Source organism: Uranotaenia lowii, chromosome 3 (assembly GCF_029784155.1).
Source record: "Uranotaenia lowii strain MFRU-FL chromosome 3, ASM2978415v1, whole genome shotgun sequence".
In the NCBI taxonomy this organism is placed as follows: Eukaryota; Metazoa; Arthropoda; class Insecta; order Diptera; family Culicidae; genus Uranotaenia; species Uranotaenia lowii.
Genome location: NC_073693.1, coordinates 257,500,977 through 257,525,185, shown reverse-complemented (window position 1 = coordinate 257,525,185; position 24,209 = coordinate 257,500,977). Strand labels below are relative to the sequence as shown.

The window sequence follows — 24,209 nt, the reverse complement described above, 5'->3', positions numbered from 1 at the left end:
CAATTGAAGGAACAGAAATCGAAAATTTTCTACTTTCTTTCAACAATTTATATATTTGTATTGGAAAAACGGTCAACATAATGTTATCTTATTATTTTTTTTTTCTCGAAATAAAGTCTAAGCCTATTTGTGCATTTTATAATAATAATTAAAAAATACATACACCTATATAAATATTTTTTTATTATTTTTATATTTCGAACAAACCAGATACCTACATTTGTTATAGTTGGGAGTTGGGACTCTTGGGTTTCTTCATGTTATTCATACTATTGCATCGGGGGTGAAAATTTAAAATAAATTTTTTTTCCCATCGTAACAGGTAAATGATGAAATTTATTAAAAAAAAAAAAAAGGCTAGACACAATGTTTCCAAATATAAGGAGATACGTGTCGCTTTAAAGCCAACCTTATACTGATACCTGATACCTGAAGTAATTCCCGCGTACTAGTTGAAAGGATTATTTTGTTTTGAATATTTCTTCAATCAAATTCAAATGAAAAACTAAAGATTCATTGAGTAAACCTTAATTTACGTAGATTTCAGTACGTCAGCATTTTTTGGGTCCACTTTACAATTCCCGAGTAATTCCCGCGTACTAGTTGAAAGGATTATTTTGTTTTGAGTATTTCTTCAATCAAATTCAAATGAAAAACTAAAGATTCATTGAGTAAACCTTAATTTACGTAGATTTCAGTACGTCAGCATTTTTTGGGTCCACTTTTAAGTTTGACGTTGACAAATTTACGGATCAACTGAAACAACATATTCATAAAATGAAAATTGAAAATGTTATTCAGAACTTTTACATCGATTTTCTCAAAACATGGTCAAAGACTCATACAAAATTAATATACACAAACTCTGGATTTTTTTTTTGTTTCGATTATAGTCGTTTTACCATCTTTATGGCATTCTCGACTTTATCATCGTTACAGTTGGCGGATCGTTATTGAAAAACTATTCGGTACAACTGTGTTCGATGTTTACTCTTGGGCTCGAACTCGCGGACATCGGCTCAGGAGACAACAGACTTGCCAACTGAGCTATATCACAAGCCCACTCTGGAATTAAGTATTAAGACATTTATTTATTAATCCTATATTAGACTCCATGAAAACTTGTGATTTTCAATTAGAAAATTTATCTGATTCCTTTATCTGCCCGCATGAATCGATACTGTACAATAAGTATTCCTATTATCTTCTTTCCAAGACACAGAAAAGATTACCTTTATAGTTTTGGATTATTAATGTATGATCAAACTAATCTTTTTTTCATGGAATGGAATCGTTTGGACACACTGTACGATACAGCGAACGGGTCGTTAAGTAGAGTAACCATTCATTTTTTTTACTTTTTTTTACTCGTTCTAAAAAGGTGTTGCATTTGACTTTTTCTGTAACAACAAATCTGTTAATTTGATACGATTCTAGCGATCTGGCAACATTTTTCAATAAGAACCCATCCTTCCTCAACATTTTATTAGCGTGCATCGGATAAGCAGGAAAAATCCCTGACTGGAAAAACAATCATCGAAAGTATCTGCTCGACGAGCCGAAATCTTACGGAATCGGACCACATTCGGATGGAATTTCCGACTGGGCATTGTTTTGCCTTTTTGATGCGAAAAAGTTGGCAGCAATCTCAACGGAAAATTTTGACAAGACGTCATTAAAAATTCCGGTGAAAAGGTGGTTGGTGGACGCCGCGCGAAGAGTTTCGCAAAAATTAAATAAGTGGCCAGTAAAGCGTGTGAGCCTTTCTTCAAAGCCCCAGAAAAGGGAAAATCGTTGCTCCACGGGGACTAGAAGGTAAGCTTGTGAAAATAATCGCAGCAGACAGCTTCTTAACGGAGAATTTGCTCCAACAGGCATCTCGGCTGAAAAATCCGGCAATCGCTAGAGTGGCTAGGCCAGAGCTCAGGACAACGGGACGGGTCAGAGGAAAACCAAACGTCCACACAGTGTCCGGTAAGTCTCGTCAAAAGCAGAAAGGGGAAGGAAACTAAAAGTTCCTTGTTTTTTTTCCCCCCAGAATGCTCAAGCCAAGTGCTCGCCCGGGCCACAGACACGCTCTGAAAAGAACCGAAATAACGGAGAAGGGGTCGGAAGTCCGTACGTATCTCAGACAACTCGGAAGAACCCCAGCGGAATAACTAACAAGACGATTTATCCCCAGGACCCCTTTTTGGCAAATTCTTCTTCTTTTGGCCAACTCTACAGGGCCTAGTAGGTGACAAAGCCTTCGCCACGTGGCCTCCACACCTTCCACACATCAACCACCATTCATCTGGCGAGCCCAGCTGCACAACATCTTCACCGGAACAGGCTGCACAGCTACGAGGGCCGCATTCAAGATTCCGGTCACTTCCGTCTCGCTACTTCAGTGGCGACGAATTCCGGGAAACAGCAGCCGAATTCGAGCGGGTTCATTCGCCGCTTAAGTGGCGAATTCTCGGTAATTCAGCCTGCCAAATCCGAGCGCAGCAGATTGCCGAACGAGTGGGAAGAATCCCGCCGAGTCTGCCGAATCCGATCGCCGCATCCGTGGTGGAAGTCCGGCAATTCAGCGACCGAATCTGAAGGAATCCCGAACGCCGCACCAGTGGCGTGAAATCCGGTGGAACCTCCGCCGAAACCAAGCGCTTCAGGTCGCCGCACCAGTGGCGATTAAGCCCGGAGACGATTGCCGAATTCACCTGCCATCGATCGTCGATCCGGTGGAAAATCGCGGCGAATCGGTGCGATTAGGATCGCTCTTCATCGCCGCATCCGAGGCGAGGATCATCTGGTGGCACAGCAGCCAATCGGGTTCGCTTTCGTCGCCGCACTAGTGGCGAAAGAATACCGGCGGTACTGCAGCCGAACCGAAGCGAATTTCGTCGCTGCGGCAGGGGCCAACATTAACGCCGCACTGGTGGCGTAGAAATCCCGGCGAATCAGGACCGAATTTTATCGCCGCGGCAGGGGCCAACATCGACGCCGCACTGGTGGCGAAGAAATCCCGGCGAACCAGGGCCAAATCCATTCGCTTTCGTCGCCGCACCGGTGGCGAAGAATCCTGGGGCACTGCTGCCGAGCAGGACCAAGTTTTATCGCCGCAGCAGGGCAAGGATCTGGTGGCACAGCCGCCGAAAAGGGTCGCTTTCGTCGCCGCACCGGTGGCGAAGAATCCTGGGGCACTGCTGCCGAGCAGGACCAAGTTTTATCGCCGCAGCAGGGGCGAGGATCTGGTGGCACAGCCGCCGAAAAGGTTCGCTTTCGTCGCCGCACCGGTGGCGAAGAATCCTGGGGCACTGCTGCCGAGCAGGACCAAGTTTTATCGCCGCAGCAGGGGCAAGCATTTGGTGGCACAGCCGCCGACAAGTTTCGCTCGTCGTCGCCGCACCAGTGGCGAAAGAATCCTGGGGTACCGCGGTCGATCCGGACCGAAATTCCTTGGCTCATCAGGGGCGAATATCCGCCGAATCCGAGGGCATTCAATCGTCGCATTAGTGGCGAATATCCGGTGGGCCGCGTCAGTGGCAAATAGCCGGCAGCACAGCCGCCGCATCTGTGGCGAGAATCCCGGTGGACAGGTGCCGAATCAGAGGGCAGCAGATCGCCGCACCCGTGGCGAAATCTCGGTGGCACAGCCGCCGAATTCGTTGGTAGCGCGTCGCCGCATCGGTGGCGAATATCCGGAGGAACAGCTGACAATCCGGGCCGAATTCCATCGCCGCATCAGGGGCGAACATCCGGCGCACAGGTTCCGAGTCCGTGCATAGCAGATAGCCGCACCGAGGCGGGAGATCTTGGTGGTTCCGGCGCCGAATCCGTTCGCCAGTGACCGCCGCGCCAGCGGCAGAAATCCTGTGGCACAACCGTCAAGTCGGACCAAATTCTGATCGCCGCAGCAGGCGAAGAACAATCGGTGGATCAGCCGCCGAAACCGACTGTCTTCGATCGCCGCATCCGTGTACAACAAAACGCCGCACCCGAGGCGGGAGCAATTTAGGCCGAGGAGGAAGCACATTGGAAGCTTGTGAAAAGAGTGAGTACACGCTATTTTGGGGATAATGGGAGGGATGAGTTACAAAAATGTTGCCCAATACACGCAAAATTATCTCTCGCAATTTCGCAATCTTAATTCTTTTATTTGTGGCACCGACCACGATCAGCCTTCGTCACAAATGGCGCCCAACTAAATCGAACCGCATTATTTTGTTCGATAATTTAGAATATCATTAGTATTTATATGAAATGATATTATTATGATTAAAACAGTTGATTTGCGAAAGCAACTGTTAGGCTTATTTTGATTTTTGCTCAAGTTTTTGTATCGTATCAAGTTGTTATTTTTAATCTGTAAGTCCACTGAAAATATCTGGTTTTTGATCCAAATAAATGATGATGAATAAACAAATTGAGTTGTATCATCTTAATGATGAGGAGATGGAATATGAATTGGCCTTGCGCCATGTTACGAATCTAGCCCCATGCTCTAGAAGAGCTAGGGTGGTCAAGTTAAAAGCCCTTGTCCAAGAGGACACCCTTAGAGACACCATTTATGTTAATTCGGAACACGTAATGTCGCCGGAGTTGAACATCGAGGTCTGCCAGAGGGCAGTTGTAGAATTGAGAAATCATGTTGATTTAGCCACGCAGAATAGAAATGCCGATCAAATGGCTTGCGCGAAATCGAGATTGCTTCATTACCGGCAAAGATTATCACTGATTCCAGTGGTCGCGAGTTTAGAGGAAACGCGTAGGGTCGTGTGCGAGCTTGTAGAGACGCTGCTAGCTCAGATAAAGTGCGTGAACAGTGCAGTCAATATGGTGTTAAGTGAAACAGAAAACACTAGCCTTTCAACTAGTGTCCCAACCATCCAGGCAGAGAACAGTAGCAGTAGGGATGCCTGCGATGCGTTGACGATTCCACCGAGGCCACAAGCAGTCGGAAATGATGAAGGAGCACGAGCACGGATGCAAGAAGCGGATGTCGAGCCGTCTTCTCTTCCATTCCAAGGAGGCAGACAAGGACAGAGGGACTTGGAGGAAGTAATCATCCGGAGGTCGGGTAGTTCGGCTGGTCTGGCTGCTGTGAACGTTCTGGACGAACTGCGGTTCGACATTCAACAACGACAAAGGAGGCAGCAGCAGTTGAACGACAGCTTTACAAACCGAAGTGGTAGCAACTACGACAGGCGGATGCAGAAGGCGATTCACAATTGGCCTTTCAAGTTCCGAGGCGAAAAGGATACCACGTCCCTCAACATTTTCCTAGACCGAGTGGAGACGTTTGCCAGATCAGAGGGAATCGACGATCAGACACTTCTGGCTTCCATAAAGCACCTGTTGCTTGAAGACGCCCTCGACTGGTACTCCAGAGCACTTGCCCAACGTCGTCTGTATTCCTGGCAAGCATTCAAACAAGAAATTCGACGTGAATTCCTGCCTAGCGGGTACGCTCAGATCCTGAGGTTGGAAGCCAGCTTCCGCTTTCAAGGTGCAAACGAAACGTTCGATAAGTTCTTCCGTGACATCTCTACACTATTCCGCTTCATCGATCCACCACTTTCGGAAGAGGAGAAGTTGTTCATAGTCAAGAAGAATATGAACATGGACTATGCAACAATAGTAACAGCCGCTCAACCAAAGACACTGATGGACCTGGTCAACGTTTGCAGCAACTTCGACGAAACAAGGCTATTGCTGAACCAGCAGCGCAGAATTCCGATTCCGCACAACCACTTACTAGAACCGAACTTCGCAACACCAGCAACAACAAGTCGATCTCAGCAACACCAGCAGCAGCGTTTCGGGAGATTGCAAGCAGTGGAGGCGGACGAGCAGTTGTACGGAGCCACATCATACTCAGCACCATCGCATCGGCTTCAAATACAACAGCCACGCTTCAACAGAGTACATGCGGTGGAGAACGAGGCCCAGCAAGGTGCAGCTTCAACGTCAGCTATCCAAACTGAAGCAGATCTAGTGGATCCAGAAGATGCAGACGGTTTGCAAGGGGACTTCAACCAGCTGTACGAGCAAGTTTGTGCCATGAAGCTTCAACTGGAGCGCAGATCGAATCGTTTCAATACAGGACTACAGCAGCAACACTCTCAACAACGACCGGAACAGCGTCAGCAACCGCCTACAATTTCGGCAGCTCAGAACAATTTGGTGAATCGGCAAGGCAGTCAAGCGGAGAACTATCGAATACAACATCCGTTGCAACAGCAAGCTAAATGGGCTCCGCAACAGCAGCAGCTTCAACAACAGCAGCAGCCTCAACAGCAACAGCTTCAACAACAGCAGCCTCAACGGCAATTCCAACAGCACTATCAACCACAGCTCCAGAACCAGCAGCTTCAGCAAGCAGGCAGCAACATGTACGATCTAGATCCTGTTCAGCATGCAGCGTACCGTCCAGCGCTTTGCTGGAACTGCGATGAGGAGGGGCATAGGTTTCCGGATTGCACGAAGGCACAGGCAATTCTCTTTTGCTACAGATGCGGTCGAAAAGGTTACACGTTACGCAGCTGTCTTGTTTGTAACAGTGAAGCGGAAAACGCCGCAGCGAGGAGGTGGTAGATGGAGGGCCAGATTCTTCGCAACACAGCTATCAACCTTCAATACCTCACGATTTACAAGACATCAACTCTATCATTATCAATCCCGGACATGACAACCGTTCACACGCCGTTCTGGACGTTCTTGGAAAGAAAGTTACAGCTTTGTTGGACAGTGGTGCAAACTGTTCCTTGTTAGGTGGCAGTAAAGCACAGATTGTGGAAGAGCTTGGACTACGAAAAGAAGCACTGAACGGTGGGATCAAAACAGCGGATGGAACACCACACAAAATAAACCACTTCACTCGTCTACCGATATCATATAACAATCGAAATGAAATATTACCAGTCCTTCTTGTGCCGAGTCTGCCAGACTGCGCCATCATGGGCATGAACTTTTGGCAAACGTTCGGAGTCAAAGCAGTATGCTGTTCAATGATTACTGAGCAAGAACTTGAAGCAGAACCGATGAAGGAACTATCGGTAGAACAACGCCAGATACTGAATGAGACAATCAAGCTATTTCCGAAAGCCGAGGAAGGGAAATTGGGAAGAACGGAGCTTTATGAACACCGTATAGATGTGGGCAAAGCCATGCCACGGAAGCAGCGATATTACCCAATGTCCCAATATGTCCTGGAGGAGGTCAACCGCGAAGTAGACAGAATGATCTCGTTGGATGTGATCGAGGAGGCAGTTTTTTCGCCGTGGAACAACCCTCTTGTGGCAGTCAAGAAGAAAAACGGGAGTTACCGCGTCTGCTTGGATGCAAGGCATCTTAACTCCATTATGGTCAACGAGGGCTACCCAATCCCACAAATTTCATCGATTATCAACAATCTGGGAGGCTGTTCATTCATATCGTCGATAGATCTCAAAGATGCCTTTTGGCAAATGCCCCTTCATGAGGAATCAAGGCCACTGACGGCATTTACAGTACCTTCCCGAGGGCACTTTCAATTCAAAGTGGTCCCTTTTGGGCTGTGCACAGCCAGCCAAGGACTGGCGAGGATTATGACTCACTTGTTTGCGGATATGGAGCCGTACGTTTTCCATTATTTGGACGACATCATCATATGTTCTAAATCGTTTGAGGAACACATTACAGTTCTTAGAGAAGTTGCGGCAAGACTACATCGAGCTAAACTCACTATCTCGGCCGAAAAGTCCAAGTTTTGTCGGCAGCAAATCAAATATCTGGGCTACATTCTCAGCGAAGGAGGTTGGAAGGTGGATGACGAGAAAGTAGAGTGTATTGTAAAATTCCCCGTACCAACAACCAGGAAGGAAGTCCAACGGTTTCTGGGAATGTGTGGGTGGTACCGTCGTTTCATCTCCGATTTCTCCCGTGTTGCAGCTCCCATCACCGAGCTTACAAAGACCAAAACGAAGTTTCGTTGGACAACAGCAGCCGAGGAAGCTTTTCTCAAACTTAAGTCGGCTCTTGTAACAGCTCCAGTCTTAGCCATGCCAGACTACACGAAGCCATTTTCTATTTCTTGCGATGCCAGCGATATGGCAATTGGAGCCGTGTTGACGCAGACAATCGACGGTGACGAGCACCCAATCTGCTACTTTTCACAAAAACTTTCTTCAGCGGAAAGGAAATACACCGTAACTGAAAAGGAATGCCTGGCCGTAATACGAGCAATTGAAAAGTTCCGTGGCTACGTCGAAGGAGTACGTTTTGTGGTCTACTGTGACCATTCCGCCCTCAGTTACCTGAAGACCTTGAAGAATCCAACGGCCCTCATGAGCAGGTGGTTGTTGAGGCTCAACGCGTTCGATTTTGAGATACGATACAGGAAAGGCAGCTGTAATATCGTTCCAGACGCACTGTCCAGGATAGTTTGTTCATTGGTCTTCTCAATCACGCAGGTACACGATCCGTGGTACAGAAACCTCATCAGGCAGGTGCAGAATCAAAGCGGAAAATATCCAGACTTCCGAATAGCGAATGAAGAACTCTACAAAAATTGCCAGGTCAAAGACGAGACGGGCGTTATCAGTCATCGATGGAAGAAGGTCGTTCCAGAGGAAGAGCGAGCAGAATTGATCCGTCGTTTTCACGATTCGCCTTCAGCCGCGCACTTAGGTTTCTACAAAACATGGCACAAACTTCAACAACACTATTATTGGCCGAAGATGCAGGACCTAGTCGCTCGTTACGTGAAGGCTTGCGCTACGTGCAAAGCCAGCAAAGCTCCCAACAAACAAATGATGCCTCAGATGGGGAAACTCAAGCCAGCAAGGGTACCATGGGAGTTAATATCCATCGACTTCGTCGGACCGCTCACCAGATCCAAGAAGGGCAACACAGTTCTTCTGGTCATCGTCGACTGGGTCACCAAATACGTCATTGCCCACCCGATGCGGGCAGCCGATTCAACCAAGATGGTCGAGTTTCTCGAGGAAAAGGTTTTCCTGAAATTCTCCAGGCCGAGGATAGTACTGTCAGATAACGGGAAGCAGTTCGAGTCACAAGTCTTTCGAGCGCTGCTTAGCCGTCACAACATCATCCATATGAAGACAGCATTCTACGCACCGCAGGTCAACAACGCCGAGCGGGTGAACAGACTTCTCATTACATGTATTCGTTCTTTGCTGGAAGAAGATCACCGCGAATGGGACAAGAACCTGGCAGCCATTACCGCCGCTATTAACAGTGCGAAGCACGAATCCACCGGGGTCAGCCCACACTTCGCCAACTTCGGTCGGGAACTTTTGCTGCACACAGATCTCTACACTCAGCAAGACTTAAACGTGTCAGATGATCCAAAGGTCGCGCAGGAGATGAGGTTATCCACGATCAACAGGATTCACAAGTTCATCCAGCAGCGAATCAAGAAGAACCATGAGAGAACGAAGGAACGCTACGATCTACGGAAGCGCACGGTCTCGTTCCAACCGGGCGAGCTAGTATGGCGTCGTTCGTTTGTACTATCGTCGAAGGCGGACCACATAAACAAGAAGCTGGATCCGAAGTTCATCGCTGCCATCGTGAAGGAGAAACTGGGAGCGAATTTGTATGTTCTAGAGGATGTCGTCACAGGAAAGCGTGGGCGCTACCATGCGAAGGACATCAAACCTGATTAGTATTCAAGCTATGTAAGCAACAACGCTGACCACAAGCTCACTCGGAGCACAAAACACGAAATGGAGAAGGCTGAAGGACCAACATCATCTTTGAAACCTCGCCCCCAACAACTCGGAATAAATTATGCAGAACTCTTCTATTCGAACAACTCGATGGAGCACAGCTGATGCAAATTCGTCGCTAGGACACCGACGAACACAACTAAGCAGGCGTGTATGAAGGAGACAACGGCCTTGCGCGGGACCAGCGTCGGCTGAATGGACTCTGAGAACTCTGCCAGGTAGTTCGTCAGAATTTGGAGAGGGCTGGCAACCTTGCGTGGGATTGCCGCCACTCATTGTCCAGAATGCAATCCTGTCATCTGAAGCAGCGTAGCAGCGCTGGGGATAGTAGTACTGGTGAGCCACCGTAGCCAGGCGCTACACACCATCGCAGAGAACCCATCCAGGTTCGGGATATTGGAATGTTCGGAAAGTCAAGTACAGCAGCTCCAAACACCACGTCGCTGCAATTGAAAGGATTGTCAGGACATCAAGAAGAGGATTCAGCACCATAGAATACAGTTAAGCGAAGAAGTTGTGAGGAGTAGACATCATGACGGCCGCTACTACCATATCGACTCTCTCTCGCTAACTGTCAAAAGCCACACGCCCATAATCCAGCTATGACCGCTACCCAAGGTAGTCAACAAGAGCCTAACGAGGTCAAAACACGCCAGTCGTTACTACCACAAACAGGAGATCATCCACCAACCCCAAAAATCTCCGAATCAATACAAAAACCCTTCAGCTATGACCACAGCCAAAGCCTGTCAACCAAGCGCAACAGCGCAGGAAATACCGTTAGGCCGATCGGGAAAAATCGTGCATCTGGAAAACGCAGTGAGCAATATCTCTTATCTACCTCCTCGTGAGTACAGTAACAAGTCTAGCTATGTCCGCTACCCAAGGTTGCCAACAAAAGCATCGCCGATGCGAAAAACACGTTCATCGTCAGCACCACAACCATCTGCTTTGCTCGACGACTCCGGAAGAAGGGCCCGTCTGAGGGAGCTCATTCGCAGCAGCAGCAATATCCGATTTTGTCCCGCTAACACGAACCCTGCTTATTCAGCACAGTATCAACAGGACGAATCAGGACAACGCCCAGGGTAGCTTGAAAGAGGTTGCAAGATTCCTGCTGACTTTCTCCTAGTCCGGAGGGCCATAGCTGACCAAGCTTCCCAGAAATAAGGAAAACCGAACAAGTACATCCACAAGGACCTCCCGATTAAGACTACCCGATTAAGACCTCCCGATTAAGACTACCCGATTAAGACCTCCCGATTAAGACTACCCGATAAAGACTACCCGATAAAGACTACCCGATCATGACTACCAGATCAAGACCATCTTCAATCAACCATGACAACTCCCGATTAAGACTTCCCGATCAAGACTATCTTCAACCAGCCATGTCAACTCCCGATTAAGACTTCCCGATCAAGAACATCTTCAACCAACCATGTCAACTTCCGATTACGACTTCCCGATCTAGACGAAATTCTCAAAAGCTATCTACCAACTTTGTCAAGACCACAAGCTATGAGATCACCATCTACCACGGTCCACACCCCAAAATACGCGCAGCGGAACCACAAATTACCCTCGCCTGAAATGGTGTCGACAGTTCAACTGTCCGATTCAGACTTGACCACAAATCACCAACCTCACAAAATGATACATAATGGATCATGCACAGTTGTCAAGGGGGTTGCCAAGGAAACATCAAAAGGAACGCGATCTGGAGGCGCGGTATAACCTCCATTCCGGGCCCTTGGTAATTAAGAGGATTAAATCCCTCTTTTCCTTAGACTTCTGTTGCTTTTAGTATAAACCAGTTAAGTTCCCACCTAAATTTCGTTTGTTAAGTTCTATTTGTAAGATCTAGGTTATTATCTCTATCAATAACCATTTGATTTTGGATTTCCGTATGCTGCTGAGGTGGATGTTATTAAGTAGATTGTTTTAAGGATTCGAAGGAGTTTCTTTCTGCCAGATATACTGGTAATGATCGACACATTTGCCATAACTTGTTGGCTTAAATTTTTGTTGGATTCTGCCAAGATTCGTTGGCGTAGAGATCTAGTTTAGTGAATCGTCTTTAGTTTTGAAGAAACTCACCACTGCAGAGTGACATAAGTGCGAGGTTTTCTCGACACAGCCGTCGATTTGCATATCTCCTTCGAATTCCTAGTGGCGTGATTATGAATTTTTCATGGATCCTTGTCATGATCCATGAAAAATTCTACCAAAGCAGCAATGTTGTGTTGCATTTGACTTTTTCTGTAACAACAAATCTGTTAATTTGATACGATTCTAGCGATCTGGCAACATTTTTCAATAAGAACCCATCCTTCCTCAACATTTTATTAGCGTGCATCGGATAAGCAGGAAAAATCCCTGACTGGAAAAACAATCATCGAAAGTATCTGCTCGACGAGCCGAAATCTTACGGAATCGGACCACATTCGGATGGAATTTCCGACTGGGCATTCTTTTGCCTTTTTGATGCGAAAAAGTTGGCAGCAATCTCAACGGAAAATTTTGACAAGACGTCATTAAAAATTCCGGTGAAAAGGTGGTTGGTGGACGCCGCGCGAAGAGTTTCGCAAAAATTAAATAAGTGGCCAGTAAAGCGTGTGAGCCTTTCTTCAAAGCCCCAGAAAAGGGAAAATCGTTGCTCCACGGGGACTAGAAGGTAAGCTTGTGAAAATAATCGCAGCAGACAGCTTCTTAACGGAGAATTTGCTCCAACAGGCATCTCGGCTGAAAAATCCGGCAATCGCTAGAGTGGCTAGGCCAGAGCTCAGGACAACGGGACGGGTCAGAGGAAAACCAAACGTCCACACAGTGTCCGGTAAGTCTCGTCAAAAGCAGAAAGGGGAAGGAAACTAAAAGTTCCTTGTTTTTTTTCCCCCCAGAATGCTCAAGCCAAGTGCTCGCCCGGGCCACAGACACGCTCTGAAAAGAACCGAAATAACGGAGAAGGGGTCGGAAGTCCGTACGTATCTCAGACAACTCGGAAGAACCCCAGCGGAATAACTAACAAGACGATTTATCCCCAGGACCCCTTTTTGGCAAATTCTTCTTCTTTTGGCCAACTCTACAGGGCCTAGTAGGTGACAAAGCCTTCGCCACGTGGCCTCCACACCTTCCACACATCAACCACCATTCATCTGGCGAGCCCAGCTGCACAACATCTTCACCGGAACAGGCTGCACAGCTACGAGGGCCGCATTCAAGATTCCGGTCACTTCCGTCTCGCTACTTCAGTGGCGACGAATTCCGGGAAACAGCAGCCGAATTCGAGCGGGTTCATTCGCCGCTTAAGTGGCGAATTCTCGGTAATTCAGCCTGCCAAATCCGAGCGCAGCAGATCGCCGAACGAGTGGGAAGAATCCCGCCGAGTCTGCCGAATCCGATCGCCGCATCCGTGGTGGAAGTCCGGCAATTCAGCGACCGAATCTGAAGGAATCCCGAACGCCGCACCAGTGGCGTGAAATCCGGTGGAACCTCCGCCGAAACCAAGCGCTTCAGGTCGCCGCACCAGTGGCGATTAAGCCCGGAGACGATTGCCGAATTCACCTGCCATCGATCGTCGATCCGGTGGAAAATCGCGGCGAATCGGTGCGATTAGGATCGCTCTTCATCGCCGCATCCGAGGCGAGGATCATCTGGTGGCACAGCAGCCAATCGGGTTCGCTTTCGTCGCCGCACTAGTGGCGAAAGAATACCGGCGGTACTGCAGCCGAACCGAAGCGAATTTCGTCGCTGCGGCAGGGGCCAACATTAACGCCGCACTGGTGGCGTAGAAATCCCGGCGAATCAGGACCGAATTTTATCGCCGCGGCAGGGGCCAACATCGACGCCGCACTGGTGGCGAAGAAATCCCGGCGAACCAGGGCCAAATCCATTCGCTTTCGTCGCCGCACCGGTGGCGAAGAATCCTGGGGCACTGCTGCCGAGCAGGACCAAGTTTTATCGCCGCAGCAGGGCAAGGATCTGGTGGCACAGCCGCCGAAAAGGGTCGCTTTCGTCGCCGCACCGGTGGCGAAGAATCCTGGGGCACTGCTGCCGAGCAGGACCAAGTTTTATCGCCGCAGCAGGGGCGAGGATCTGGTGGCACAGCCGCCGAAAAGGTTCGCTTTCGTCGCCGCACCGGTGGCGAAGAATCCTGGGGCACTGCTGCCGAGCAGGACCAAGTTTTATCGCCGCAGCAGGGGCAAGCATTTGGTGGCACAGCCGCCGACAAGTTTCGCTCGTCGTCGCCGCACCAGTGGCGAAAGAATCCTGGGGTACCGCGGTCGATCCGGACCGAAATTCCTTGGCTCATCAGGGGCGAATATCCGCCGAATCCGAGGGCATTCAATCGTCGCATTAGTGGCGAATATCCGGTGGGCCGCGTCAGTGGCAAATAGCCGGCAGCACAGCCGCCGCATCTGTGGCGAGAATCCCGGTGGACAGGTGCCGAATCAGAGGGCAGCAGATCGCCGCACCCGTGGCGAAATCTCGGTGGCACAGCCGCCGAATTCGTTGGTAGCGCGTCGCCGCATCGGTGGCGAATATCCGGAGGAACAGCTGACAATCCGGGCCGAATTCCATCGCCGCATCAGGGGCGAACATCCGGCGCACAGGTTCCGAGTCCGTGCATAGCAGATAGCCGCACCGAGGCGGGAGATCTTGGTGGTTCCGGCGCCGAATCCGTTCGCCAGTGACCGCCGCGCCAGCGGCAGAAATCCTGTGGCACAACCGTCAAGTCGGACCAAATTCTGATCGCCGCAGCAGGCGAAGAACAATCGGTGGATCAGCCGCCGAAACCGACTGTCTTCGATCGCCGCATCCGTGTACAACAAAACGCCGCACCCGAGGCGGGAGCAATTTAGGCCGAGGAGGAAGCACATTGGAAGCTTGTGAAAAGAGTGAGTACACGCTATTTTGGGGATAATGGGAGGGATGAGTTACAAAAATGTTGCCCAATACACGCAAAATTATCTCTCGCAATTTCGCAATCTTAATTCTTTTATTTGTGGCACCGACCACGATCAGCCTTCGTCACAAAGGTTTGATCAAACGTGTTATCGTTGTCTTATGATCCGCTCATAAAAAGATGACGATACAACCTATTGTTAACCAACAGTGAAAAGATTCCCCATACTGGGATTTTATTAATTTTATTGAATTCCAATTAGTTTTCCGAAAAAAAATATCAAACGAGATTTAATTTTCTAATATATTTAATTCAACACGATTTTTATTACATTTAGATTAATCATTGAAATATTAACCTTCCGCTACCTGCGGATGTTAACTGATACTCCTTTAGGATGCTCCTAATCCTGCAGCATTTTCCGTACCAAATGCAATGGCACTTCCGATCCATCCTACTTCGTGTTGAAGGAGCACTGCTGAACCTTTCTTGGCGCTGCTGCCCCGTGTGCTGCCCCGCGTGCCCCGTGGCGCTGGTTCTCGTGTCTGAGTACGTCGCATTTTTTAAACAATGGATGGATTCTCCATAGTCTGGGGGCGAAAATGAAAAGAATGAAATTTAAGTTTCTCGCTATACACAAAGTAATTTTACTTACCCTTTTATTACATTGCTCTAAGGTTTTCACGTAGCCTCCCTCTCCAACTTCTGTTCCGGAACCAAGTGCCGCCTGTTCCTCGATCTGGAGAAACCCGACTATCTGCGCCTAGAATAAAATATCTTACTGTTAAAAAAATCCTATTACCACAATAAATAAGCGTACTCATCCTTGCAGCACCGGTACCGTTGCCGTTGCCTACCGGACCAGCCCAATATAGTAACATTTTGCCGGGAGATGATTTTTTTTGTCAACAATTTCAGCCACGCGGTTTGCTGACAGCCGGAAAAATTTGAGGCGCGTTGCTAAAATATTCGATTATTTTTTATGATTATTAACTGAATCTTTCGGGAATAATTTGGTATCTTATCGATGCGTTGCCAAATTAAGCAATGAATTTCTTAGAAGATTATTGGTATCTTTTAAAAATGGTTTTTAACTGGTTTCTAGCAAAGGCACATTAGCAATGACTCAAAAGCAATTGAAACTATTAATGTTATCAGAACCGAATGATTCGCAAGATTCATAGTATGGTTTTTAGCTATGCGGGTGCTGTGTTAAGATGAAATCAAAAATATGCAAAAAATAAATAAAATTCAATATTTACGATTTCTTAAAATTACTAACGAAAAATAGCATTATCTTATTTCAAAATATTTATTTAATATATTTCCTTTGGTTGATTCTTTAAAACTCTGCTGAAAATATTAAAAAAAATCCTAAAATAACCCACCGTTCTCGCAAAAGAGATATTACTGTGGGCTGAAACTTGGAGTGATTTAAAAATTTGTTGCTGTCGAACGGATCCGAAGATTTGAAGCGAGAGTGAGAGCCAAGAGAGTACGAAGCACAACGGTCCAATCTCGTTCAAATTGTCTTTCAAAATTCGATATTTTTCATAGAACTGACCGGTAGTCAATCTTTCATTTGTCTTAAAAATGAGCAATATATCAATATTTCTTGTTAAACAATATTAGAATGAGATAAAATTGTTTCAGCCATTTTTAGATGACTGCTGTTTACTCGCACCGGAAGTGGTCTTTTGAACTTTGAGAATCACTATCTTGGAGAGAGAGGAATATCATGACTCGGAAGAAGGCCCTTGCGCCGAGCCTCTTTCTTCAATTTCATTGCATCCGACGAAGTGCACTTTCGATTAGGTCGCCAAATCACTGGAACGGACTGGAGAACCAGCTTTCTGATTGAATTCTGTTTTTCGTTTTTCGCTGCGCTGAAGCATTCAAAGTGGGGCTGGTTACGAGAACGAATGTCCGCTGCATATTTTAATAAATAATCTCCCCTGCTCCATAACAGCACAAATTAATAAAGTGCTGTTTTCTCTCGCGTTCGGTGCGGTCCGGTTCGAGTTGGACGAGTCATCCCATAAAGTCGAAAGAAAAGGAAAAGCAAAGCAAAAGCAATCCATTGACTGACACACACCGTTGCGGAGGCAGCCCTAGTAGTAAGCGGTACATCGAGTAAAACCAGTCACAGCCTGCTAGCTAGAGGTGACGAAAGATATTCGGCTTTACCGTTGTGGATTAAAACGGATTTTCAGAACTGAAAACAACGAGCAATTCTCCGTGATGTTTCCAAGTAAGTTGACAATTAATTTATTCGCTAACTATTGCGTGACTTATGTAATTATAAAATTTTAGTTCTCCGTAAATCGGGGGCCGCATTGCTAATAAGAAAGGAGGAAAAAATGTGTGTGTGATTCAACCATGGTCGACATTTTTGTTTGTCTGGCCTAATTTTTTTCTGATTCTCTTTGTTGCGGTAAAATTCAACTTGCTGACGAATTCTCGCTTTCCACCCTACATGATGTGGTGTTTTTGAAAATGCAAAAGTCCGTTTGTGGTCCTATATTTTGCGCGTTACCTCGACCCGATGGCCATTAAATAAATAGGTATTGTTTACACATGCCTGCTTGCACATTTGCTGTACATTTACGTGACTGACGTTATGGTTGATTGTGCTACTTGAGAATACGAGCTTGCAGAATTGTGTTTGCATTCTTTGATAAAAAACTTATCTGAAGGTCCAGTAATATACAATCTCGTTATTTTTTTTTTATAAAACGGGTTGAACTAAATCCTCGGCTCTGACCAATCAAATATCCGGGCCTTAAATAAAAGTCGGTCGGTAACTTTTTTTTAAATTACTCCTGCCTGGTATTTAAATGGTTAAATGGTTGTACGAAATAATAGCAGTGCGGACAGAAAACAAACGAAAGTTACAATTTCTGATTTTTTTTAATCCTTGTCTGAAAAGAATGCGAACATGGTTGAAACAAGCATTTATAAAAGTTTTAAAAAAGTACCTACACACATATGACATGCAACAAAGTTTGAAAAACTTGTATAAAATTTTACTTGTATCGACATCTTGGTATTGAAAAAGGTTTGGTTTTGGCTTGTCACCAAATAATAAAAAACACAAAGACAAATCCATTCAAAATTTGATTTTTATTTAAAATTGTTTGATGTTTTGGGGATCTATGTTTTAATTTTTTTTTTCTCTTTTCGACAATTCGATGTTTTAGGCAAACTTAAATTTATTTTTAATTTCAACATCGACAGATACTTGCTCATGAAAATCTTAAAACCAGAATTCCAAATTGATCACCATTTCAGAAAATATGTTTACCGAAAATGATAGTTGAATTTAAAAACTATCGTTGAAATACTTATAATCATAATTTGAATAAGTTTTGGGTCAGTTGTTATAGTTATTGTTTAGCTCATGTATTCAAAGAAATATTCAAATTCTCCCTTTAACAGAATAACTGATCAGCAATTATAAATAAATGTATCCACTTTATGCTGCATCCTTAAATTATTTTCACTTTTAGAAGAGTTTATGCGTTCTTGTTAAATCAGTTTTTTTTTGCAAAAAAGATCAGTATAACACAGTTATACGAAATTGTACACTTTTGTTGATAACGACAGCGCAAGCTATAGAAACGACCTTGCTGCTTAATTTTATTATTCTAAATCCTTTGAATCGACGGCCATCGAATAACAATTAGCGGTGTTATCAGTTGCGACTTCCTAGTGCAAATTACTGCTGCATGTACGCTCGACATGTCTTATCATTTCGGTTTGTGGGAAAACAGTCATTGAGTCCTCTCCAGCTGGGATGAACTTGAATTTAGCTTCCTAATCTCGTTTTCCTATTCCGTTGAATTCGGGGTAGATGGGTCGTTCACTTGTGTGTCATGTTTCTTTCCAAGCTGATGCTGTTCTGTCCATTAGACTGTCATCGAAAAATCAAGAGTATAGTACCTGCTGAAATCGGTTCTAATTGTCGCTTTTTATTTGCATCTGCATTTATCCACAGCACCGTTATCTGAAGAGTTCTTTCAAAAATGTAGAACCGACTTTTACGAGTGCCCGAAGAACGTTCTGGCACAAAACGTGTGCACCAGGGTCGATCCGTTTGAGGCGTGCATGTCACGTAAAACACTGGAAAACACGCAACATGTGTTCACTTATAAGGTAATTCAAAAGTTTTTCCATTATCATGAGCCACCGGATTTTGAATCATGTTTCTTGCGCAGATTGAAAACGAAGGCAAACCGTTGACAAATCAGAAGAGTTCCGGCCGTTGCTGGTTGTTTGCAGCACTGAACTGCATCCGTATACCGTTCATCAAGCAGTATAACCTGGATGAGTTCGAATTCTCCCAGGCTTACTTGTTCTACTGGGATAAAATTGAACGGGCAAACTACTTCCTGAACAACATTGTTGACACGGCTCGTCGTGGCGAGGAAGTCGACGGTAGGCTGGTATCGTTCCTGTTGTCCGATCCAACCTGTGACGGTGGCCAGTGGGACATGCTGGTGAACCTCATCAACAAGCATGGAGTTATGCCGAAAAAATGCTTTCCCGAAAGCTTCAGCTGTGAGTCGAGTACCCGCATGAACTCGGTCATCAAGAGCAAGGTAAGTTTTTTTTCCTTCTTGGTTTAAGGTTGTGTTAATTTTTGTTTGCTTTCTATTCTAGCTGAGGGAATACGCAAAAGAGTTGCGCACGCTCATCGCCGATGGGGCGAATGACGATCAAGTAAAATCTCAAATTCAGAAACAGATGAACGAAGTGTACAACGTTGTCGGCATCTGTTTAGGAATTCCACCGGAGAAGTTCACTTGGGAATACTATGATAAGAGCAAGAAATATCTTAGCATCGGACCCATCAAACCGTTAGATTTTTACGAGAAGTATGTCAAACCGTACTTCAATGTCGATGATAAGGTGTGCCTGGTAACGGATCCACGATCGATCAATTCCTACGGTCGTTCTTACACTGTTGACTGTTTGGGCAACGTGGTTGGTGGACGACCGGTCCTTTATAACAATCAACCGGTCGAGACTCTACTGGACCTGGTTACCAAGGCACTGCAGCTGGGTGAACCGGTTTGGTTCGGTTGTGAAGTGAGCAAACGTTTCGCGGGAAAACAGGGTATTGAAGATCTGGACATGTATGTGGAACGCCGTTGAAAGGCTTCAAGGATAAGATAGAGTACAACTTTTTTCTCCTTCCCTCGTTTCAGTCACGATTTCAAATTAGTTTTCGGAGTAGATATTCAAACAACAATGGAAAAAGCAGACCGCTTACTGTACGGTGAATCGATGATGACGCATGCGATGGTATTCACTGGAGTGTCTGTTGATGTGAGTATTTCATTTTAAGTAGAGTTATAGGTTTTTCTTGATCGCTAGAAAAGCAAATTCCATTACGTGGGGAAGAACGGTCAATTTTATCATACTTGCCTGACAGCGCAGGCTGGAGCTGTTGAAAAAACTATAAGTACCACTAACAATTCAGTTTCTTGAAGAGTCGAGACTCAATGTACACTTGTTAGTGCTGTAATGGGCTATAAGCACGCGGCTAGTTTTTAAGGTGATTGTAGCCAAAAAAGGAAATTATTTATTGCAGCCTAACGGCCGATTGCTTAGAGTTATATAAAATAAGATATTTTCTGGAAAGAATGTTTGAACATAACTTTTTCAAACGAAATATCGATTGTAACTGTTCGTCTGGTTTCTCGTGTTTCTACCCCAACAGCCAAACACTCGTCGCCCGACAAAGTTCCGGGTGGAGAACTCGTGGGGTGAGGATCGAGGCGAGAAGGGTTACCTCATCATGACCGCTGAATGGTTCAAAGAGTTCGTGTTCGAGGTCGTCGTCGATCGAAGCATAGTGCCGCAGGATGTGCTGGACGTGTTCGATCTACCACCAACCGTGCTTCCTGCCTGGGATCCGATGGGCACACTGGCCAAGTAGGAAGAGGATCGTGGTATTACCGTACATGCTCCCGCTAAAAAATAATTGTGTTTATAAATCAGCGTGAAAAAGCTGATTAATCAAGATAATGGATATTCTCACCCCAACCCAATAAGCATACACACACAACGTTTTCAGCTCGTATTTAGATATGATCAATTCTGGTGCGGGGTAAGAGAGAAGTTTAGGAACGCTTGAGAGCTGCGGCCAACGAGTTATTCTTGTGAAAAAGAATTATTATTATCTAGCTAATATAAAACTGTTTTTTCTTAATCTGCTACTGAAATATCCGTTTCTGAATCATTTTGAATGATTTTGGGTTAAACGAATCTCAAATGCGTAAAAAGAGATAAATGGAATCGGCCACTGGGATTGTGGAGTCTTTTAGAGAATTTAAAATTTGTGTGGAGTGAGTGAAAATTCCAGTGGAATTATTTTTCGTTGCTTTTCGAGTCCACATCAAACTTACTGCACTCGTATCGTGACTCACAATCTGCATTTATCCATAAAAAGTCCCATTTTGTACGAACTCAAATAAAAAATTCAATTCTGTTCTAACATTCTCGAGTAATATTGATTTTTTTTTAATTTAAATTTTTTGTAACATGCGATACTCTTAAATTTTGAAAACGTTTTATTAAATTTTCTTCAATAAAGTGCAATTTTGGAGTAGCAGGTAGGTATGCTAATTAATCGATCTCCTGGTAAAGATAACGTAACTTGCTTACCGTTGCTGCGGAAATCTTCTACTTTCATGTTTTCCTGGATGAGAAGTTTATTTGTGTAAAATTATCGCTCATTAGTAACGATTTAATTTTGTTAAAACATGTTCAAAACCTTTGACCTTTGACCGGCATTTGGATGTTCTCTAGTCGTTATATGAGAAACCAACATCCTAGTGGAGCTCTTCTTTCCGTTCAGAAGGAATCGAAGATCAGGAGTTTCTGCCACCGGAATGGCTCATGTTGCAACGAGGTAATTAATAATTTATTATTCGCTCTTTGTACCTATTGAAACAAAAAAAAGTATGTGGCAATGTAGAAGAAAATGGTTTAAATAACATTTTTTGATATAAAGAAAATAAAATTCATGTGTAATACGATATTGATATTGTAATCATTGATTGTTTTCTTTTCTTACATAAACTCAAACTGTTACTATATCACTTCCTTCTATGTATTTTGAAAATCGACTTATGCGAAGCACAGAATTTTTTGGTTCTAAATTTTGGGGCGATTTAGCCGTCGCTGGTAGAGATCGTACTCGTAGCTTAGCTTGGACCAAATCCCAAGGCACATTTTCAGTAACCGTGTGTCCGGTTCGGTCTCTCGCTTGGCCTTCCGGTAAACCTGCTGAACCAGCTCTTTGGCGCCGGCAAAGTTGTACTTTTGAATCATTGCTATCGCCATGTACAGCCGACAACGTTCTATCACTGTTGGTTCACCTAAGCGCTTGGCAAGTTGCATTTGTTGAATCGATATGCGCCCAGCTACGTCTGCCTGTGAGGGTTAAAAATAGTTTTTAAGAAGTAGTTAATTTAAAAAAAAACCATAGAGTACTCTCTTCTTGAAAGTGTTTCATTCGGTTCAGCAATCGATAAGGAAATTCTGAACATTGTAGGGCTAAAAATGTGCAAATATTCCAAATTTCAAATTCGACCAGAATTCTGGATTTGAAAATTAAATAGATTTTCAGATTAAAGTATGTAACGCTAAAAGTTTAGGATGTGGGTTAGGTATAAATAGTAGAGGTGTTAAAGAAGCGATGTTCAGCAATGAATCAAAAGTCAACATTTAAAAACTATATAGAATTCAAGGTTTGAACTGTGAAACCTATTGAAATTATAATAAGTTCGACACCTTATAATATTTTGTTGAGTTTCGATAGGACGATAGTACGATTAACAGAACTTACACACGCCAGTTTGTAGTCTCCTAAAGCAGAAAACGCGCCCCCTAATGTCGACAACCAGGACATCATTTCATCCAATTCTATTCTTTCCCACATCATGCGATTGGCTCGTTCTCCCCTGAAAAATCAAACCTTTGTTAAAACATTTTTCATTTAACGTATGTATAAGAAACATAAAAAATATGCATACCATTTGTAATCGAGGGGTTCTCTCGATGGGGGAGCGGTGCGTATGGCCAGATACTGCTCATGTTGTTCTATTTCTTTGAGAAATTGTGCAACTTTTAGGCGGAAGCCGATGAAACAGTAAAGATTCACCAGGAACCGGTTCAGTTGAAGAGTATCAACGGTCAGGACTTTTTCCTTTTTATAAACTCTAAGTTCTACAGAATCGTCTTGGGTGCGCTTCTTAAGACCATTTCTGATAATTCTGTATTGCTCAACAGTTGAAGTGTAATCTACGATATAGAACTTGAACATCATTTCAAAAAACTAATGCGAAAAGGAACATATTTAAAACTATTTTAAAATAACTGATGGATATTCGATATCCGGAACCGGGCACAGCTGAGTTTTTGTTTACAAAATTACGCGCAGACTTCAACGGAAGCTTGTGCTATCGGACTTTACATACTAAAGCAAAGTTACTCAGCAGCTAGGTTTTCCATATCAGTAATAAATGCACACAGTGGGTATTAAATACACACAATTTTGAAGGCAATAACCCACAAGTTCCACTGAAGAAAAATTCTGTTTGGACGGTTTAAAACCCAATTGAACGAATTTTAAACAGTTATGAGGTGAGTTATCCAATAATGCTCATATTTTTTTTTAAAACAGAATGTGTTTTTTCGCAAGTTTTTTTATCATGTTGACTAAATATTAGGAGCCGTACACATATCCCTTGGAAAACTTTAGCGGAGAAGGGGAGTTAACCATCCCCGTTGTCTAACTTGATTGGGGCAATTGTTTAAACTAGCCTTTGACTCTAATTTCGATTCTCGGTAGGCACAATTTTTTTAAAGAACTCACCTTGAAGCGGCGTTAAAAAGTCGCATTCGGTGCAAGCCGTAATTCGCGCATTTTTTACGCTCGAGATTGTAGAAAATCGGAGTAGGAATACCTTAGATTACGCGAACAGTAGAACCCCGCTTATCTGAGCTCCGGTTATCCGAGGTTCCGTGTTATCCGAGTCACCTTTTTATATAAAATCCATGTAAAGTTATACTTCACCACCAAAATATATTGTTTTGCTGTTTAATCGACATTTCGGCAAGTTAAATATGCAAACTTTTTGAAAAATTTCGATTAAATACATACAAAATTCATATATTTGCCGAGCTATGCGCTATGGATGGTATTCAATACTATAGAGCCAAAGACAGTGTTGTTGAATGTATTTCTTGTTATCCGCGGTTTCAGTGTTCCGAGCTGGTCCTCGGATAACCGGAGCATTGATAAGCAGGGTTCTGCTGTACATCGAAAACCTTATCCTTTTGCTCAGGTTTTGCCTATCATCCAGGCGCATAGCTCGGTACATAAACCGATCTTGTATAAACGGGTATAAACATGCGTTGATCAGATAATGCGGAAGCTCGATAAACGGAGCGTTGGTAAGCGGGATTCTGCTGTACTTCGTGTATCGTTCATGTTAAGCAGAACAGTTAGGTCGCATTAAGACGCAGAATATACAGATTGCTATTGGGAGCAGCATGTCAAGCTTGCATTTCAA

At 44.7% G+C, this 24,209-nt stretch overlaps 2 protein-coding genes and 1 long non-coding RNA gene across 3 annotated transcripts; 1 reads left to right on the top strand and 2 right to left on the bottom strand.

The window, feature by feature from the left end:
• Positions 1-14,940: 14,940 nt before the first annotated feature.
• Positions 14,941-15,820, bottom strand: LOC129758482 (uncharacterized). Its single transcript, XR_008739994.1, has 3 exons — positions 15,443-15,820; positions 15,278-15,385; positions 14,941-15,212 (listed from the first exon to the last, which is right to left on the bottom strand). It is a non-coding gene; the product is annotated as an uncharacterized LOC129758482 (long non-coding RNA).
• Positions 15,821-16,394: 574 nt separating this feature from the next.
• LOC129758467 (bleomycin hydrolase-like) lies at positions 16,395-21,682 on the top strand. Its single transcript, XM_055755971.1, has 6 exons — positions 16,395-16,873; positions 18,620-18,777; positions 18,840-19,223; positions 19,285-19,760; positions 19,833-19,953; positions 20,348-21,682. Exons 1-6 carry the CDS (start codon positions 16,864-16,866, stop codon positions 20,564-20,566), a joined length of 1,368 nt encoding a protein of 455 aa, XP_055611946.1. The 5' UTR covers positions 16,395-16,863; the 3' UTR covers positions 20,567-21,682.
• LOC129758473 (uncharacterized protein F58A4.6-like) lies at positions 21,280-23,811 on the bottom strand. The gene is made up of 3 exons (XM_055755981.1): positions 22,668-23,811; positions 22,481-22,595; positions 21,280-22,065 (listed from the first exon to the last, which is right to left on the bottom strand). The coding sequence occupies exons 1-3, from the start codon at positions 22,958-22,960 to the stop codon at positions 21,787-21,789; spliced, it is 687 nt and encodes a 228-aa protein (XP_055611956.1). The 5' UTR covers positions 22,961-23,811; the 3' UTR covers positions 21,280-21,786.
• Positions 23,812-24,209: the final 398 nt, after the last annotated feature.

Excerpts from the sequence above, each read along its gene's own strand:
- LOC129758467 (XM_055755971.1), top strand. Across the intron at positions 19,224-19,284 it reads ACTCGGTCATCAAGAGCAAG|CTGAGGGAATACGCAAAAGA; the intron begins GTAAGTTTTTTT and ends TTTCTATTCTAG. Across the intron at positions 19,954-20,347 it reads TCACTGGAGTGTCTGTTGAT|CCAAACACTCGTCGCCCGAC; the intron begins GTGAGTATTTCA and ends CTACCCCAACAG.
- LOC129758473 (XM_055755981.1), bottom strand. The coding sequence starts at position 22,960 with ATGATGTTCAAGTTCTATATCGTAGATTACACTTCAACTGTTGAGCAA. Across the intron at positions 22,596-22,667 it reads GAACCCCTCGATTACAAATG|GGGAGAACGAGCCAATCGCA; the intron begins GTATGCATATTT and ends TTGATTTTTCAG. Across the intron at positions 22,066-22,480 it reads GAGACTACAAACTGGCGTGT|GCAGACGTAGCTGGGCGCAT; the intron begins GTAAGTTCTGTT and ends TAACCCTCACAG.